Source organism: Arachis hypogaea, chromosome 1, assembly GCF_003086295.3.
Source record: "Arachis hypogaea cultivar Tifrunner chromosome 1, arahy.Tifrunner.gnm2.J5K5, whole genome shotgun sequence".
Taxonomy (NCBI): Eukaryota; Viridiplantae; Streptophyta; class Magnoliopsida; order Fabales; family Fabaceae; genus Arachis; species Arachis hypogaea.
Genome location: NC_092036.1, coordinates 11357160 through 11374314, shown reverse-complemented (window position 1 = coordinate 11374314; position 17155 = coordinate 11357160). Strand labels below are relative to the sequence as shown.

Sequence of the window (17155 nt, the reverse complement as noted above, 5' to 3'; positions counted from 1 at the left end):
TTCGTCAATCTCCTCAAAATACATTCTTACTTCATACTCTCCTTGGTTCTGTAGTATATATCTATGGAAGCAACCGGTCTTACATCATGTCTTAGAATTACAATTTTTTGAACTTCAGCATGAATAAGCTGTGTCCTAATGAATTAACGTATCGTTTGCTATCTGGAAATTGTACGTGACACCGAAACAAGCACGAGTTTACTCAAAAGGATTCGAAACCTAGAAAGAGAAGAGCAAACATCACAGATGGTGTTCGCACAAACGTGGAAGGATGTTTAAGATTGAAATTAGACAATGATGTACAGAAATAATGAAGTGTCCCAGAAAGAAAGTCAATTGAATCTTAACGAGAAAATCTGAATCAAAAAATTTTGATAGAAACAATAAAAGAAAAGATAGTGCATTAGGTCAAAACAAGTTTAAGTTGGATCAAAGAAGTACAAAGTTCACTAAAAGAAGGTAACCAAAGGTAATGGCAGTGTTTTTTTTTTTTAGATTTAAGTGGATGATTAGGGACACGATAAGGCAAGAAAAAAATCAAATCAATAACTTTTCCAAAGAAGATCTGGGAGTTACATAGTTCACGTAAAGGAATGCAACGTCAACACCTATGTTGTCGAGAATCTATGAGATAGCCAAAAGCATGACGATAAGATCGAGATATGCATAAGATGTAGGATGTGAAACAAAATAATCAAATTTCCAATTTCAACAAGGATTAAAACAAGGAACTCTTGATATTAAATATAGCAGAGTGAACGATAAATAAAATTACACGGCACGATTATAGCGCATACTTCAACATAAACCATTCCAAGAAGAACACCTAATGTTCCCAAACTTAACGATTACCATTACTTAAATAAAAGAAACGAAAGAGTTTAGAAGAACTATTTCTTCCAAGTTATAATTTCTAGCTCTCCGTATGCACCATGCTAAACAATCATACCACAAGATGTGACGACGCTAGATAGAATATAGATTTTTTTTTTCAACAAAACTAGAAAGCAAACAAAACAAAACAAAGTCCAGCAGAACAATATCATCATAGCATAAGAGACTTTAGGGCATAAGTAATGGTTGAAATCACCGAAAAAGCTTAACCATATTTCTTATTCTATAACCATTCCTCATCAGTATCATCATCAAGACTCTTAAAAAGGCCAATAATGAAAGTATTGCAAATAATTGAGAGAGTAAATTAGGAAAAGGACATAGATGTTGCATCCAAAATTAGAAGCTAGCATATATAAATGGTATCACTTGAAAATTTTTATTTCTAAACATCAACAACCATAACAAAACGAAATATTCAAACACAATCAATCAACGCATACAGATAAAAGAAAGATTCAAAACAACCAAATGCAACGTATGATAAAATCCAAAATAAATGAACCAATTAAAAAAGGAAACTCATGAAAAGAAAGAAAAAATGATAAATTTACATCTTCAAGATCAAACTGTGATCAATCCATACCCATTATTTCCTAGGTTAACAAGCTATGATGGAACAACTTGAGATCAAACCCAAAAACTCAAAGAACTCACAGTGCAAAATTTATTCATCAATTTATTTAGAGTATAGACATCTCCAATTTTCATACATTGCAACCAAAAAATTTTTTAATCTCCATCGCCCACAATTTCAGTGCAAAGTGTCAAATACAGATGGGCTGGCAATTTAAAATATTTTCGACATAATTCTATAATCATGAAAGAAAACTTATATAACATATAAAAGTTTATGACTCAATATAGTATTTATTGTACAAGCACATGATTCTCAAGTGAGCATTACCATACTAATCATATGAATTTAAAAGGAAAAATTCTTTCTTGATATCTTAAACGCAAAATATCTAAAGGAAATAGCATCAATCAATCAAGAGCCATCACTATATCATAAAGCCAATGACGTATAAGTTGAGCAATTAAAATTTAGTTCTTTCACTCTTTGTTCATGGAAGAATAATACAAAAATAACTAAATAAATAATCGCATAAGTATGAAAGTCAAATTTAAACCATAAACACTTTATGAATAAGATAAGATATGAAAATCTCCTAGCTCACTATTAACTTATTTTAGCAATTTTCAACTAAGATTCATCAAGTTACAACCGCATCAATCACCAATTCAGCAACACTTACATATTATTAAACTACTTTACAGCAGCAACCAATAACCTCATGCATCCCTCAAAAGCAATTAACTCATATTACTTATTGTTAATAATCACTAATCAAGCAACATATATCAGCAAAGAACTATCTAAATTACTAACTAACTCTCACATGCAAGCTACAATTTAACACATATTCAAGATAATCATCATATGCTTTATAATCATTAGAATATAACAAGGAAAAAAAACTTGTATATAAACTTTGTTCAGCTTTGAGGATTTAGATATCTAGTCTTTTTCGTTGAAAATCAATAAAAATTCTTTTCAATATGCAAGATCTATAATCCCAATCTCACAAGACACTATAAATCAAGAAAATTAATCTCTCTAAACTTTTGAGAATAAAAATTAGTTAAGAGCATAAAAATTTTCAAAAAAACTAAGATCGAGAGAATTCTCAAGTTTTAGATCTTAGCCAGGAGTAAAATTCATTATCTAATCACCAACAAAAAACAAGCGTTCATAATCTAAATATCACCTTAATAATCAGAAAAATAATTCCATAACAGAAAAAGCGTATTTGACAACATAATACCATAATAGAACCAAAATTAGCAAATAAAAAAAAAATTCAACCAAACTTCTAGATTGAAAAACATTTCAATCCAGCCAATTAATCACCCAAATAATTCACTACACCTAAGTAGAGAAAATCATTAATCTAACAAACAACAATAACACTTCATTCATATGTTTATCGCATAATTCTTCTCCTTGAGCAACTGAATAACAATTTTTAAAATTATTGATACGAAAGAAAGGATCACAAGCAACTCAAAATTTAGTCATAACTTCAAAGATTATCAACATAAAAATAAAAATTCAGATATCGGTTATCAAGTCAAGACAAAGCATCTCGTTTAGTAACTCAATGAATTCATGCAATCCAAAATTTCAAATACAGCTCTATAAAGAAATTAGATAGTAATTCACAGCAAACACCAATCGGATCTTTTAAGTATTTCATGAAATATTGACATCAGGAATCATAGAGAACAACACAAAGATGAAAAAGATTAAAGCATGCATTCACAAAAAGGGAAAATATTAGAACTAGCTACAAGGCAGGAATTGCGAACCGGAACCGAAACTAAAACTATTGCAAGAACACGTTCGAGAAAATCTAGCAAAGGATAGGGCAAGATTGGGTACAAAAGGACAAGAGTAGTAAGAAGTGGCAGAGCACAGATGATCACAATAATCAAAGACAACAATGACATAGAGGACAAAGAGAACATTCCTATAGGCCTTTGATAGTGCCACAATTTGTACAAATAGGCGCGCTTCTATTTATACAATTGTGATCCTACCATAGGACACTTGCTCCATATTACACAGATTAAACCTAAGCTCTGATACCACTTTGTCATGACCCAAAACGAGCCATAACCGGCGCTCAGGAAAATAATCCCTAGCAAGCCTAACCGACTCAACGATAAATTGAAAAAAATATATATATAACAAATATTTGAAATAGAAAATTACAGTTTCTAAAATGAATAATTACATATTTTTAATAAAAGATAAAATAAATAAATATGGATGGATCCTGCCTGTGACATATGGAGCATATACATCTAGGAACTCGACAAAAATAGATACTCATTGCAGATCGTGACTCTTGATTAGAAAATCTCACATAGTCAAGTATTTGTTCCTGAAAAATATTTTTAGAAAAAGGGGTGAGTTTTGCAACTCAGTGACTAGACAATACATCTATAATCCACATGAGACCATATAAGCATTATTATCAAGGTAATTTAAATTAGAAAATAGCAGTTGATAATAATAAGTGAATCAATAAGGGAGTTCTCATACAGAAATCAAATCAAAAGTCCACACGTGGGCGGCTCCACCTCTATGGGTAGCCCTTTCCTCTTGTGTGTCCTAACAGAATAACAGATCTAACGTGTGGCCTACACGTTAGGCTAGCAACACCCCTGCTAGTTGAGGTCTGAGCCAGATGCATCTAGGTTAACGTCATAATCGTCGTTAACTACGGTTTTCTAATACGAGCTTCCCAAACCAATTCAAAATATATAATTTTGAATATAATCAATTCTTCAGTCTTTCATACATACGAGGTATCAAATCAAATTAAATCAAATAATACTTTCTCATCTAATCATTTTCAATCATATTTTCTCAATCTTAAGGCATTTCAAACATATTTCACAATTTTAAAATAATTGAGTACCAATAAATACTTCAATACTTCAAAAACAGATATTCAAGTAAAATTAAATATTTTGAAATAATACAAAACATCATAAAAAAAATATATAGTCTCATGTATAGTTCCAAAAGTATAAACTTCATAAAAATAAATTATTTAATTCTAATAAATCAATTATTCTAATCAATTTAAAATCGTTCAAGGCAAATATAGTGAGTATAATTCAAAGTTCATAATAGATATATATCAAAATAATTATAGATGCACAATCAAATAATTATAAATGTAAAGCCTACTCACAGCATGGTCCTAACAGGCCGAAGAGACCAAACCCAGAGTGTTGAATTCAAGATAAGAAAGATTGAAGTAGAATAAAACGAATGAGCGCAGAATTTGGACTGGAATAGCGACAAAATGGAGCTGGCGACAGTCCCGAAAATCTAAAACAGGCAAAACTAAAATTGAATTAAAACAAGGACAAGACAGATTAAATGGTGGCATAATAGGACATGAAAGCTAGAGCAGAATCAAGGAAAAAGGCTGGACCGGGATAATGACAGGAAAAGTTCAGCTCCGGTGGCAACGACGACTTGGTTCAGGTACATCCAAACGGCGACAGAAACAACGCAGCAGCGGATGTCCCTCATTGGCGTTTCTAGGCGGCAGAGGCACGGTGGCCATAGCAGCAGCAGCAGCGGAGTTCCAACGGCGGCAGAACCTCCCTGCGACCACTTCTCTCTCCACGCGCGTTCTGTTTCTCTCCCGGCGACAGATCTGGCAGCGTGAAATGGAGGCACGAACGGCGGCGATGGTGGCTGGGCTTGACGGCGACGACCCTTCCCGTGGCGGCTCTGGGTAGAACGGCGCGTCTTCCCTTTGTTTGCAAACCTCCATGGACGGCAACGATGAAGAACTCGACGGTGACGACGATGACACGAGACGGTGATGCATCCTTCTCCTTGCGCGACTCTCTCTCCCTCGGTTCTGGCCTCTCTCGCGATGACACCACGGCGGCGACGGTGGCAGTGACGCCCACCGGCACCACCTCCCTTCCTTCCTCTTCTCTTCCCTCTCCGGTTCTCCCCCTGTTTTCTTTTCCCTTTCTGTTCTTTTGTTCTGCTGTTGGAAGGGGTAAGGATGGCTATGATTTTGGTGAATGTGTGAGGGAGTGTGTTATGTCAAGGTTAGGGTTAGAATTTTGGTTTGGAAAGAAAAAAAAGAGAAGGGTATTATTGGGATTTTACAGAAATACACCCCAACGATTACAGAAATACTACTAAACTATTACAGAAATTCACCCAAACGATTATAGAAATACACCCAAAGGATTACAGAAATACACCCAAATGATTACAAAAATACACCTAAAGAATTTAAGAAATACACTCAAAATTCGTTGAAGTGTACCTTATGCATATTTCAGAACTCTTTCTCTTTCTCCTCCTCATCTTCTGCTGCTTCTTCTTCTTCAAAAACGATTTCAGAGCTTGATGTCAAAAAAAAATGGAAATCGAGAATAACGAAGAAAGAAAACAGAGAGAAAAGCACGTAAATGAAGAAGAAGAACAGAAAGAGGAAGAAGAACGTGCAGCAAGAAGAAGAAGAAGGAGAAAGAGAAGGCAAGAAACGAAAGAAAAGAAGAAGAGGAAGAGGAAGAAGAACGTGCAAGAAGAAGAAGAACGAGAAAGAGAAAGCAAGAAACGAAAGAAAAGAAGAAGAAGAAGAAGAAGAGGAAGAGGAAGAAGAACGTGCAGCAAGAAGAAGAAGAAGAAAGAGAAGGCAAGAAACGAAAGAAAAAAAAAAGAATAAGAGGAAGAGGAAGAAGAAGAAGAACGTAGATCTTGTATCGCGTTTTTAGGGTTTATTCGTTAATTAACTTGTAAAGCATACAAGCCCTAATGACTTGTATGCAGAGCTTTTCTCATAATTATTTTACTGATATAACATGACGTAATTAAATACAAGTGTTAGAATTTTTTTACACTCATAATGCATGAAATTTAAATACTTAAATTCACACCATAAAACATTTTTTAAGGTGCAATAAAGAAATACGATCCACTTTTATTAAATAGATGAATAAGTTTTTGCAAATACTAATAAAGACTGATTAATAGGAACCATGTTTATTTATTCAAATGAAATCATCATTATTCAATTTTTATTTATTTATGTAAACCAATGTTCATTTTTGAGAATAGATCATATAATACATAGTTCTCTAAAATTTCAACAAGAATGTGCGTATTTCCATAGGACCAAGCTCAACAACAAAATTGAAAGTATTAACAGGGCGACCCCTAAGTGGTTTAGGTTCTTTTCCATTAATCTCCCCTTCAACATTCCAATTCATTTTCTTGATTTCTGATTTCTCTTGGTTAGCTGATAAACTCATCTCCTTCAACTCTTTTATCTGAACAATTAATTAAACACCAAGCACATATTATAGTAGTTGTTAACAACTTAACATAGTGAGATAACTTAATCTAAAGTATGCTCCTAGGAAGTATTTGATCATAATAAATAAACAAATAAAAGGGGGAAAAATGCCTTGCTTAAATAGAAATGTTAAGTGACTAGTAAATGGCTTGCATTAGAGACAACACTAGTTAACTTTCTATTTTTTATCCACTAAAAATATTAATTCTCTAACATTTTCCTTAATTAAAAATTGATTATTGGTTCATACAAGCCTTCTTACCTGAAGAAATTGCGCTTAATAAAATCATTAATTATTAACAAACCACTGAGAATATCTTGCAAAAAAATTAGGGTGCAAAAAAAAAGATGGTTTGAGAATAAGTATTATGTACCTGTTTTCTGGCAAACAACTTCTTCAATTCAACTTTGGCCAGAGTTGAATACTCAGCATCTTCACTTTGCTAATTTCATTTAAAAAATATGAGAAATATATGAGAAGTACATCACAGTTTACAAAATAATGCAGCTAGAGACAGAAAGAGAAATGCTCAAGGGTTAGCAGAATTCATTGTTTTTGGCCATCAACTCAATTTCTTTAGTCTAGTAATTCAATCGATATACTTTTAGTCTACATTTTGAAACATTAATAGATAACTACTAGGAAAAAATAATAAATTCTGCTGGTCCTCTAGCATTCTTCAAACAGAAAATATTACTTAATTTTGCTAGGTTCATCAGAAAGTAAAATACAAGGAGGGGATGATGATAGTCAGAGATTTTACCTCATAGAGATGTGCCAAACGAAGAAGCACACTTCCACCATCCAACTCCTACACAAATAATAATAATAAAAAGATATAAGTCTGAAAGATTCAAGAGAGTTATATCATTCTATGCTGAATTTGATATACCTCAAGAGTTAGCAGAGCAACATTGGGAGGTAAGCTGTAATTTGGCTCCAAGACAGTTCCTTTTGTCACATGAGATGACTTCCAATTTCCCAAGCTCTGCACAATGATAACATGCCACAGAATATTTAACATTGTAACTACTATTATTATTTCATGAAGCAAGCATGCATAACTGACTCATACCTCATATGTGAAAGCCAACAAGAGGGGTGAGTAAATCTCCTGACCAGTCGTCCGACGCCACCGGGAACCAGATCCTAGCTTGTGGATGCCAAGGTAGTAATTTCCTCTCACCTGATACATGCAAATTCGATATTGCATAAAATATGAAAGAAAAATTCCTCACCCAATCTATTATTCAGGACGCGCGAGAATGAATTTAATTATAGTGTCATTGCCATACCGTTAGTCCTTTACATCCATAATCTTTTGCACAATCTATTTCATCAAGAGCTTCTCCTACTCCTCTACCATCATCTTGGAGAATACGCCTGGAGCATTAAGCATTGACCATTAGCAGTTTGTAACTGTTCACAGTAAAACAATCTTGAACTTGAAAGAAATGGCATGTTTATATATACCTGTGAAGCATTAGTTCCATCTCTCCATCTCTAATGCTCGCACCACCCGTGGCACGATCAACTAAGACAGAGAGTTCAGATTTCTGATCCTTAACATAAATTCCAAGATTAATCTACAGACAAGAAATAAGTCGTTTAGTTGCATTATAACAAACTTAACCATAATATCATAGAAGCTCATAAACTACGAAAAATAAATAAGTAAAAGATCCAAGGAATTTTACTGGATAGTAGTTTCCTGCCACAGGTTGAGTAACTTGAAGAGGCCAATCTTCTCTGTAATCACGGACCTGCGTAAACATTTTTGAGTCAGAAAACTCAATGTTGAACATCTTTCCCGGGAGGATTTTTCGTTACAAACAAAAGAAAATTGGCATAAGAGTTACCCTTTTCAGAAAATCTCTGCCATTAGAATCAGTATAAAACTCCTTGTTTGTAGCCATATTTGCTGTTATTTGTGTGATCACCTCTTTTCCAACTCCATCATCAGTTGGAATTGGACCAACCTTCATAAAACAATTTGTTTCATAACCTTAGACAATTAATAGCATAATATTCTATTTTGGCTGATGAAAAAAGTGGCTTCTCACTATTCCAAAGAATGCAACTCACAGTGTATTCAACTTCAGCATGGTCTTTGTCTTTGTAAAGCCTAATAACCTTCAAAAAATAAATGAAACAAATAAATAGGTAGCAAATGACATGCTTATGGATAAAGCAAACCCATTTAAGTATTTTGAAAATAATAGGACATACCATTATATGTTTAAAAAGAAAAAAGATAATAAACACAAAATTGTTTTAAAGGACACTGACTTGGTAAATCCAAGAGCTAAACTCTTGATGAATCTCATCAACTAGTGGCCCGCGGATTACTTTGTAGGGAACCTGCATATCAAATAGAAAACATATTTAAATAATAAAGCTTCAAAGGAATTGGAAATGTAATATTGTATGTATTGAGAAATCATGTAATCACAGTTCTTTTGTTATGTTATAACTAATGCCATGAACCAACTGATTGGAAAAGAAACCTACTGATCTTGAAACAACAGTTGGCGGGGATTCAGTAGGCCGGAATATGTATGCACCAGAAGCCTGCAGGAGAGATCACATCCACACCACTTTAGCAAACATTATAATTTAAACTTTTATTAGAATGGATGTTCTTGTTTGTGCGAAAATCACACACCTGATAATCAGGAAAGCTGCCTCCACTAGAAGCATACCAGAGATAGCTTTGTTGAACCGGTATATCAACCTGCAAAATTTTTTAGCGATCATGAAATATTCTTGACATGAATGAAAACCATAGAATTAATATGAATTGGCCAAAAAAATTCCATCAAGAAGCAAACTATGCTGTGAAATCTATCGTTTATGGAATATGAGAACTGAGACTTTATGATTGTGCCAATATTGTGCTAATAGCTGGTATCTGGTAATAGTCTTCACTAGTTTGTTCTTTCTAGCGTATGACAAAATTTATTGGTTGCTAACATTGCACTATACTATAGTCGTGATTAATGACTCGATTAAAACTTAACAAAACATTATGAACACTTTACTGTGAGCATTCAAGTTACTTACTCCAGTTTTGGAATTAAACATCCGTTGAAGTTGTCCAGAAGTTGAAGAAAATGACATCTTTAAATCCCCAGGTCCTATGGTAACAGTGTCGCCGCTGATGAGCTGTGAAAGGAAAGGACTTCTTTTTTTACCTATCAATCAAGTTGAAACACCAAACAAAGCTTATTCAATACTAAAAATTAACAGAACATCAAATCTTACAAAAATTCATCTTTTTTGTATTTTTATTTGACAATGGCGATGAAAACCGTCATTAAGCTATTATTTGCACAACCATACAAAATAGGAATTGCATTACATCTTTTCTCAAGTGTTTTAAGACAAAAAAAAAATCTTGCATATTTCTATATCTGTCTTCTTCTACCAAACAGTTAGAAACGGGCTTAAAACTATTGCTACTAGATTTTTTTTGGGTTGGGGGGAACAATTTTACCATTTCCAGATGCTTTCGAAATGAAGTAGGTACTCCATCCAAGTGGAGATACTGAAACTTGAAACAGAAGTGAATATTTTGGTGCTTCTTTTGGTTGCACCCCTAAATAGGCCTCAACATAGAAGCTTCTTAAATTTTTTGTTACATTCTCTGTGTCCACATACTGTGCTTCAATGATATTTCCAGAAGAATCTTTGACAACAAGATTATCATCATTAACCTAGTACAAAATTGTTACCTTTCAGCATAGTATTGGAATTGAATTATTCATAATGCCATAATAAGTAAATTAGGGATACTCACTGGTATTCTAACAATCTCAGTACGATTCCATCCAAGTGGGTTATACAATACTACTACCTAGAAAAAAAAAAACATTCACTTTAAGAAAATTTAGCTAGAATAAACCGAGTTCTGTTGGTTGTATTCATTTCCACCTCGTACACAAGTCGGCACACACTTCTCTATCGTTAGATGGTGTGTGAGATCAACACAAGATAGTTCTCAGATCTCATGTAATGGTGGATAGTTGTGTGTCAGATTGGTGTACAAGACATATGAATAAATGAGTACATACAACAATAAGAAGAAATAGTGAAAATATTACCAAACTCTTAGCCTCTGGAATATTGTCCTCTGTTTGTGGGCAGTAACTGATGTTGAGTAATTGACACTGCCAAAGTCAAATAATAATTAAAACAAAAGAGAAGAGAAAGTGACAAACAATTCAATAATCAAGATTAAGATATTACAACTTATATCTACTAAGACAATATGGACACAATCTACTTCAACATTTGTTCATTGCTAGAACCTTGGACAAGAGTAATAAAGGGAAACTCAGTGCTAAATATCCTGCATTACCCGGTGTTTTGGAAAGAGTCACACTCAAATGATGTAATGTTGGCAGCCTAACCTGATTCAACATCGGAGGCTGATTCCATGGCAAAAACCCGTGACTTTAAGGTCACAAGGAAACAACTCAATTGTTGTTCCAAGGCTCTCTTCCTTGGACAAGAGTAATAAACATCATTAATTTCATGAAGTTTTGAAATGTTACCTGGGCAAATGCCGTTGCCGGAGCTGAACAGTGACCACTTGATTTCTTGCCAGAAAGACAAGCCAGAGAAGTGCTAGAAACTTTTTCAGCCTACAAGAGAACATTGCTTGGTGAATATCACACTATTCTAAATTCAACTTTTTATTACTAATCATAATTAATTCTACAAGTTCGACTGATTAGACCCTTCTCTTCGTTCGAAAACTCTCCTTCCTTCTTCCATTCCGTCAAGTAACCACAATCAATTCTTTGAGGTTTTCAAGTCCATTTTACTAGGCAAAACTTCAATGAATCAGTTCACAAGAACTGGCTAAATTTTAAAGACAATTGAGACGAACAAGATACATTATCAAAATTCAGATTAGGAAAAGTTCAAGCTCCTAACCTTAGAAGCTCCAATAGCAAGTCTTTTAGCATAGTCATCAGTTACATGTTGCTTGGCTGTGCCAGAGACAGCATCATGGTGTTGTGCAACTCCAAGAGCTTCTCCAAGGTCAAATGTATTACTTCCAGTTGTAGATTTCTTTCCAGCCAAAAACTCGAGTTGCCGTGCTGCCTATAACAAAATGTTATCAGCATATCAAATTGAATTTGTTCAGAACCATAGGAGGCAAAAAAACAAGGAAATCCCACCAAATTTTATCATGATTGGAACATTAAATTATACCAAATAGTATCCACTTAGCGACCTAACATATCGCTTGAGGGCAGGGCGACTCGTGTAGTATCCTGTCCAATAAGCATTTGCTCCATCAGCATACCTATAAGAACAAATCATCAAACATGTGGTGTGCATAAGTCACCAACAGAATAAAATGTTAACACAATGGAAACAATCATTAGTCACAGAAACATTCCTCTAACAGATTCTTACGGGAAATAATCATCAGTTTTCAATGGCAATGTTTCATTAGCAGCATTTTTGGCATCAGTGTAAATAGATGGAGTAGAATACAAGGCATTCACTCTCCCATCCTGAAAAAGATTAAACACAATAGAGAATGCATTTAAATTCCATATACAATCAAAACATGTATATAATAACCATATAAACCCCTTACCAAATTAACATAGTGAATCAATTTATCCATTTGCTTGAACCAACTTTCAGCATATTGGTATTGGAAATCATCACCCATTGTCCACATTATATGGTTTGTCCTTGTCACACTTGCCTATAATAATAGTACAAAGAATTAATGCTAAAAATTCCAAGGCAAGTCAAGTTAGTCATTCTGTTAATTTTTTGCTGATGTGTGCTAACAATTGCTGACATGTGAGGTAAAATTTGCCACATGTCACATCCGTAACGTGTACTTAAGAGTGACACATCAGAAACAAGTTACTAAAATGACTAATTTGACTCGTCTTTTAGGCACTAAATTAAAGCATCTGAAGAATCATATTGATTCATGAATAATCTTCGAAGAACTAATTTAAATATTGTCTTACTTGACTAGTAGCAGCATTAACAAAATCTTCAACACGCTGTTTGATATTGGTGTCAAAAAGAAGAGGATCATCCTGCACATGCAATAAGCCATATACTTAACAAAATATGCAAAGATATATACATTTAACTTGTAAAATAGCATGAGCATTTTAGAACCTGTAATGGGATCAAGTTTTCATTATTGACTTCAAAATTAAAAGTGTTTGGAGCACTATAATGAACAGGAAAAGCATTAGCAAAAATCTGAGCAGAAGAACCAAATGTTTTGGAACCACGCCACACAACTTCAAGTGACTTATCAACTTTGCGCTTTGCTCTGTCTTGATAATCAATCCTAGCAAAGTGTACTGAATCAAAACCAACCTGCAATCATTCATACAAACACATCAAAACAACAACAATTATGTTACTATGACAAATTTATTCTAGTGATTAATTATTTAATTAAAAAAATATATAAATTATATAGTAATTAAGTCAGTGACTGATTTTTAGTACGTGGAATTTATGAAACAAGATTAGTACTAAGTTATATCGAATTTTGTTTAGAAACTAAAATCTTATGCATGCAATAAACTCTTGATATTAGTAATTAGTTTGAATAGAACGAAAACTCTAATGTTAATATTTTTTTTCCATTAACCAGGCTTATATTTGATATGTTAATAAATAAATATCATGAATAATCCTTATTGTTAATAGCATGAATTTTATGTTTTTTTTTACTAATGAACCTTTTACTTTATCCACTAGACAAATAATGTCACGTATAAAATCAAATTTCTCTCTCTTTTTCCTTTTTTATTGATATGAATATGTCATGTAAAGGAAAAGATAAGCCCTTTACGTTTTATTTTATGATAATTGATAAAAGAACCCTTTAGTTTATCCACTACACAAATAATGTGTGTGGTTCGATCTGCAATATTTATTCAAATTTAATCTAAAAATTACGAATATTCATCTGATCTGCAATTTTTCGATCCGATCCACGTACTAATAGAATCGGATTGCGAATTTTATATAGGTATTTGTATATTTACAGATTCAAAAAAAGAAGTAAATTTTTTTATGTTTTATTTTAATTAATAATTATCATATGTCGTATTATTTTATTTTTATTATTTAAAAAATATATTTAATAATATTTTAAAAATAAATATATTTAAAAGAGTAAAAAAATAACATTTTATTGATACTTTTTTAATAAAAATAAATTTTTTAAAATATTTATACATTTTGTGGATATATCCAAAATTTCGATTCGATCTACAAATATGTAAATCGGATCAGATACAAACTAAAAAATAGTGAATATTAAATCCGATTCGCCGCGTTCAACCCATGTATATTCCATTCATGTGAATATGTCATGCAAAGGAAATTAAAGATAAACTTAGCCATTTAAATTGAACTTTTCAAACTAATCAACACCATTCTTATTTACCTTTGTTTGACCGACCGGCCACTTATTTAAATTTTAAAATAGATCTGATTGATCGTCTTAGTCTTTATAGTTTATATTTAACACCATAAAATTAAACGTCCCATTAAAGTCATAGAAAATGTGATTTAGCATGTAAAAATTAAATATTTAAAAAATAATAATAGTTTGATCAATGCATGCAACAAATACAATAATTTAATTTATCCTCTTATTAATTTATAAAATTGATGTTGTAACTTGAAAGACACAATCTAATCCCTTATTTTTTTTAATATGCCAAATGTATTATTGAGACATAATTCATTTAGAAAATTAACTTGACAAATGACAATGACATTTGAAGGGAAAAAAATTATATCTACCGTACACATACATAGATGAAAAATTAAAAACTATTATTCTAGGGACCACCATGTTAGCAAGTTGGTGATTCTTTAACATAAAAAGACAAATAGTATTCAATTAACAATAAATATGGAAAATTGTAGTGAGTTTTCCACTCATTAAGAGAAGATTTAGAGTTCCTTTCGTATTAAGATGTAAGTTTAAATATGTTTTTACATTTTTCAATCTAATAGAATAAAGACTAATTTATATCGAATTAAAATTGCATAAAACGTGATCTATAAGGTTGATATTTACTTAAAAATGAATAAGCTGATTATTTGACCAATTCAAATTAATTATGTCAAATTTTTTTCCGTGAGTTGGTGATTTTTTTATGACTGATTATGTCGGTTTAAATATTGACATGGGTTATATTTGATTTATATTTACTAGAGATTATTAGTCAATTTTTTTCTTTTCTTTTCTATTAATTACATGGCACATGGGAGCACAAAGCACTAACCTCAGCACCTAGAAGATAAGCTTGAACGGCAGAGTGTCCAAAAGGGTCAATTTGCCAACCAGAACGAGGTGTCTTGTTGAACTCTTGTTTTATGAATCTATGTCCCCAACTTGTTTGATCTATCATGTCTATGTAATGTGGTGCTGCTTCATCATGCATGCACCATCCTCCATTCCTAATCACATAATAATAACAATATTAATCATAGAATCATCTTCACTTAATTTTATAGGAGATATCTATTTTACTAGCCTTAAATTTTAGTAGGTTTCGTTTAAAAAATAAAATAAAAAGAAAAAGAAAATATTCAAAACTCATATATTCTCTAATACTAGTGATAAATTGAGCTATTAAAGATGACTAGTTTGGCATAAATTTTTCTGAAAAAGAACGTTTTTAAAATACTCTTTCAACCACTTCTTTATATGCCTGTCTCAGTCTTTTTTTTTTTGTTACTTTTTTTTCTCCACTATCTATCTCTAGTCTTAACATAACTCACTTTTTAATGTTCACTACTTTATTTCAATTAGATAAAAGTGGTTAGAATTAGAATGAGTAGTGATGATATTTAAATGGTTTAATTATTCTGATAGTTTTTATAGTTTTATTAAATTTTTTATTAAGTTTTTATAATTTTTTTAATTAAATTTTTATATTACTTTTAATTTTGTAATTAAGTTATATTCATATCAAAAATATTAAAATTAACAGAATATTTATTTTAAAATACATGCGGTCAAAGATCCAATTAAACTTTTAATTATGAATACCTTTAATTTTTGAAGAAATATTCAATTAACTTTAACCTTTTTTATACTATAAAAGATCTAACTATAAAATTAAATTAAAAGTAATGTAGAGACTCAATTGAAAGAAAAAAAATTATAGAGACTTAATTGCAAATTTAATAAAATTATAGAGATCAATAGAATAATTATTTATTTAAATATACAAAAGTAAAATATTAATAAATATTATACTACAATTTAAAAGTAGTAGAACGAGTGTTGACACAAAATATGATCATAAGATATTCAAAAATAATTTTTTTGGATCAAAATATTTCAACTTGCAACTAAATAAACATAAAAGAATTAACCAAACACTCAGTCACACACTTACACGAATTCAAGCTGGCCAGCATCCACAAGCTTTCTCACTTGTTCTTTAATTTCTGGACTCTGTTCTACCCACCATCTATGAAAGAATGCCTTAAGAAAATGATAAATAAATAAATAAGTAAATAAATAATGAAATCATTGCTCATTAAATAAAGGGTATCAAATAATTATGCTGATTATAATCTTTAAACCATATGAAACAAATAATCACATAAATTCCACACCAATTTAAATTTATATTTAAAACTATAATAGATACAATTAATATAGATTCATATTAGAAATGGAATATTCAATTTACCATCTCAGCAAACACAAACTTTCTATTTGGATCTCTCTGAAGAGACATAACCACCGAATCCAGCACATTCTCAACACATGCACCCTACCAAAAAAAATAAAAATAAAAAATAAAAAATTCAAACTATATTCAAAAAACCAAAGTTCAAAAGTTTAACTAGTCAATAATCATATGGTACTATATTAAAAAAATATAATAAAAAGTAAAATATGCATAATCTTATGAACATGATTGTTATGAATTCTATTAGAACCTGAATGTTGTTTCTTGATCCAACATAGTATTGATCAATGGTCTTCAACCAACCAACATCATCATGGGAATGTGCAACCAAATGAACATTCAATTTCCCTTCATTTATAGAAGCATCAGTGTTGTACTTTATGTATTTGGAACAAACTAGTGTGCCATGGAAACAAAGAAGAAGAATAATAAGAAGAGATGAGAAGAGAGACTCTGAAGCTGAAGAAGAACAACTCCTTATGTTTCTCATTTTCCAATACCCCACCATGCTTTGCAATTGCATGTGCTTTTTATTACAATCAGAAATGTGTCTTTTAGCATTTAGATATATAGATATTAAATTTTAGTTGTTGAAATTAAATAACACTATTATTGAAAGA

General features: G+C 31.7%; 1 protein-coding gene across 1 annotated transcript; it reads right to left on the bottom strand.

Annotated features, from left to right (window-relative positions):
• Positions 1–6489: 6489 nt before the first annotated feature.
• LOC112796640 (alpha-mannosidase) lies at positions 6490–17100 on the bottom strand. Its single transcript, XM_025839196.3, has 28 exons — positions 16786–17100; positions 16533–16616; positions 16233–16321; positions 15111–15285; positions 12970–13176; positions 12813–12884; positions 12422–12535; positions 12235–12335; positions 12028–12121; positions 11746–11916; positions 11361–11450; positions 10908–10973; positions 10604–10660; positions 10301–10520; positions 9868–9998; positions 9470–9538; positions 9316–9375; positions 9094–9165; positions 8890–8937; positions 8664–8783; positions 8502–8567; positions 8278–8390; positions 8100–8187; positions 7880–7990; positions 7697–7792; positions 7568–7615; positions 7178–7246; positions 6490–6777 (listed from the first exon to the last, which is right to left on the bottom strand). The coding sequence occupies exons 1-28, from the start codon at positions 17056–17058 to the stop codon at positions 6586–6588; spliced, it is 3096 nt and encodes a 1031-aa protein (XP_025694981.1). The 5' UTR covers positions 17059–17100; the 3' UTR covers positions 6490–6585.
• Between the last annotated feature and the right edge of the window lie 55 nt (positions 17101–17155).

Excerpts from the sequence above, each read along its gene's own strand:
- LOC112796640 (XM_025839196.3), bottom strand. The coding sequence starts at position 17,058 with ATGCAATTGCAAAGCATGGTGGGGTATTGGAAAATGAGAAACATAAGG. Across the intron at positions 9,166-9,315 it reads CAACTGTTGTTTCAAGATCA|GTTCCCTACAAAGTAATCCG; the intron begins GTAGGTTTCTTT and ends TTTGATATGCAG. Across the intron at positions 7,247-7,567 it reads GTTTGGCACATCTCTATGAG|CAAAGTGAAGATGCTGAGTA; the intron begins GTAAAATCTCTG and ends AAATGAAATTAG.